This window comes from Olea europaea, unplaced genomic scaffold (genome assembly GCF_002742605.1).
Source record: "Olea europaea var. sylvestris unplaced genomic scaffold, O_europaea_v1 scaffold4435, whole genome shotgun sequence".
In the NCBI taxonomy this organism is placed as follows: Eukaryota; Viridiplantae; Streptophyta; class Magnoliopsida; order Lamiales; family Oleaceae; genus Olea; species Olea europaea.
The window spans coordinates 2,152-5,047 of NW_019262742.1; the positions used below are offsets into that span (position 1 = coordinate 2,152).

At 36.3% G+C, this 2,896-nt stretch overlaps 1 protein-coding gene across 1 annotated transcript; it reads right to left on the reverse strand.

Moving 5' to 3' along the window:
* Nucleotides 1-217: 217 nt before the first annotated feature.
* LOC111387992 (COP9 signalosome complex subunit 8-like) lies at nt 218-2,852 on the reverse strand. The gene is made up of 2 exons (XM_023012646.1): nt 1,353-2,852; nt 218-663 (listed from the first exon to the last, which is right to left on the reverse strand). Exons 1-2 carry the CDS (start codon nt 1,441-1,443, stop codon nt 524-526), a joined length of 231 nt encoding a protein of 76 aa, XP_022868414.1. The 5' UTR covers nt 1,444-2,852; the 3' UTR covers nt 218-523.
* Nucleotides 2,853-2,896: the final 44 nt, after the last annotated feature.

Genomic DNA, 2,896 nt, shown 5'->3' on the forward strand with positions numbered 1-2,896 from the left:
AGAACGCAGCTTCTGTTATTGACAATATGGTTATCGTCGTCACTGCGAAACTGGTCATTCCAACACATTCAGCCATCTGATTAACTCAATGAAAATACATTTGAAGCAAAAGCGAAATGAACTAATCACATTTGAGTCTACACTTCCAGCAATTGAATGCCTTGCCGGCGTATCCGAGCAAGTGCACATTGGCTTGATTAACTATAACAGTGAACGCTGATGAAACAACTCAAGGTTTTGGAACAAAAACTAGATATCATTTTACATTTATAACGTATTCGAGCAGGTGCTCATTGGCTTGATTAACGATAACAGTGAAGACTGATGAAACAACTCAAGGTTTTGGAACAAAAACTAGATATCATTTTACATTTATAACGTATTCGAGCAGGTGCTCATTGGCTTGATTAACGATAACAGTGAAGACTGATGAAACAACTCAAGGTTTTGGAACAAAAACTAGATATCATTTTACATCGTCCAGAGCTGATCGGAACTGATATATATAACTGAGTGTAAAGGATTAATGCTCAAGATTGAAAACGTATTCCGTCAAGCGCTGTAATTTACTGGAATCCAGTTTCTGCTCTGTTGCAACAGCCTGCTTCTTCACGGTTAGCATTTGAGAGGAGGGATCCAAGGTCCAACCACGTTGTAGCGTATCTGCAAGTAACCGAGAAGTGTTAGCACAAGTTAGTAGTAGCATTCATTTCCATTCCACCAATTTACCGTACAAGGGACGAGTTGCATTCAAGCTGATTAAAGTGCCATTTTTCAACAGTTCCAAGTTTGGTAAGAGTTAAGGACAATGAAAGATCCTATAGAAACATTAAAATTACTTTAAAGATAGGGAAATGATAATTATATACATGGTGAGGAGTGTCAACAATGACATTAAAATTCTCTCGTCATCGGTCAGTGTCATAAAAATTACTTAATCTATTTCTTCATCTTAACCACCCCACCAATCCCAAAACTAGATTAAGAGGTAGGCTTTACATAATTTATCCACCCAAAATTCTACCTGCACGGTCACTGATTTTCAAATTATTTCAACCTCAATACAAAGACATTCCACTTGCAGATTAAGCCATTGTTTGAGCCTCATTTTTTCATCAAAATACATTTTTCAACAATGATTTGATTTCATTTTGACCACACATTTTTAATAAAATAATGTTACACGTAATGTCAAAAAAAAATTTTATTTTTTAAATACACATTCTTCATCATAACACTATTTCAAAATGCATTTGTTTGAGAAAAATGGGGCTCAAACAACCCCTAAACAAGCATTAACCTTTAAATTTGCACAAATGTTATAAGCCATGTGAAAAAGGATGAGAGGTTACAGTTTGCAGCATCATCAGCATTCAGTCCGAGGAAAAGAGCTGTATCTTGTGTGCTTATTGTAGAATAAGCAGAAACCAGCAGCTCAAACATCTTTTTTGTGTAAAGTTCTGCAGAAAACTCGAATTACAAAATAAAATCAAAATCAGATGCCCAGGATCGCTAGTCAAACAGCACAAAAAATAATATGGGCACTCCTCCCTGGCCAAAAATAAAGGAATTAATGATAAAAATATGAAAGTAGAAGGTCCTCGTGACAAACGAGGATTTTTAGTAAATTTCTATGACCAGGTTTAAAAAGAATACCAATTTAATAAGCTGCCCGCCCCATGATAACACAACAAAATTGTACCACCACAGAATCAATACAATCCTTATGAGAATCATTTATTTGGTTCCCTCGTCATCCTCCATCACTCTCTATTTTTACTCATTCTTTTGTACCATCCTCCACTTGTTGCATTCTCCTTCTGCTTCCCCTTCCAAGGCATTAAGAAACAATGGAAGCACCCATAAAATGTTGTAGGCTGTAAAGAAATAGCTCAAAGACTTGAGGGCAGTGACATAATGCCAAAAAAAAGATGACACAACGACCCTGAAGCGTAAGCCTCGCTAATGGCACTCAAAGGGCGGGTTTTGAGGTGTTTCACAATAGCCTCAAGTGAGATGGGTTTCAAAGCGCAAGGCTCAAAAAAGCTTTTTTAAACAATGGTTATCAATAGAGTATCAGATAGTTTTTTTATGGGACTGCAGCACTCCATAATCTCATATTCCACACATAGATTTTCACATCCTTATGTTTTACATAACTGATGCGTCTTTTCACTTTTTTCAGCTCTCTCATTGGCTAGTTTAGTTCTCTGTTTCTGATATCCACTACATTGACAATCATCACCTTACCATATAATTGTATAACAGAGTGATATGGCATGAAAACGTCTGGTGATGCTAAAAATAATGAAAAAGCACTATGTTGTTCAATCCTTAACTTCATGCAGAATTGGAAAGTATTGTATTCCATTCTTCCATCCGTGTACAAATTTCTATAAAATTTTGCATCTGCGTAATTGTGATTGTGATTCTGCTTGTGTGTGTGTATCCCGTATAAGAACAAAGGCTGGATAAATGCGCAGTAAAATCAAAATATGAGCAGGCATCAAACTTGACATGCCATCTTACATAAACATGGAAAAGAAATGACACCACCTTCACAAATTATATATCCAATAGTTAATTGATAGCAAATGTTAACAAATATCATAACCTATATATGCGAGATGAAGGCAGTCAGTGGTCATGTTCGCCACTGATAGCACAGTATTTTTTTCCACCAAAATAATTGCTAATTCACGAGCAGAATGTTGAAGCGGACGTGGATATTAAAATCACCTGTCTGAACTAAGGGTCTGATTCTGTAGCTCTATTATACTCCTCGCACAAGCCCATTGTGCAAACTCAATAACTCAATGAGAAATCAAACAACAGCAAAATGTGAAGAATGGTACTAGACTACTGATTCCAGTTCAGATTTTTAGCTTCGTCAAAC

Bases quoted from the DNA above. Each gene is read 5' to 3' on its own strand.
- LOC111387992 (XM_023012646.1), bottom strand. From the start codon at position 1,443: ATGTTTGAGCTGCTGGTTTCTGCTTATTCTACAATAAGCACACAAGAT. The intron at 664-1,352 runs GTAACCTCTCAT...GGTTACTTGCAG, and splicing joins TGCTGATGATGCTGCAAACT to ATACGCTACAACGTGGTTGG.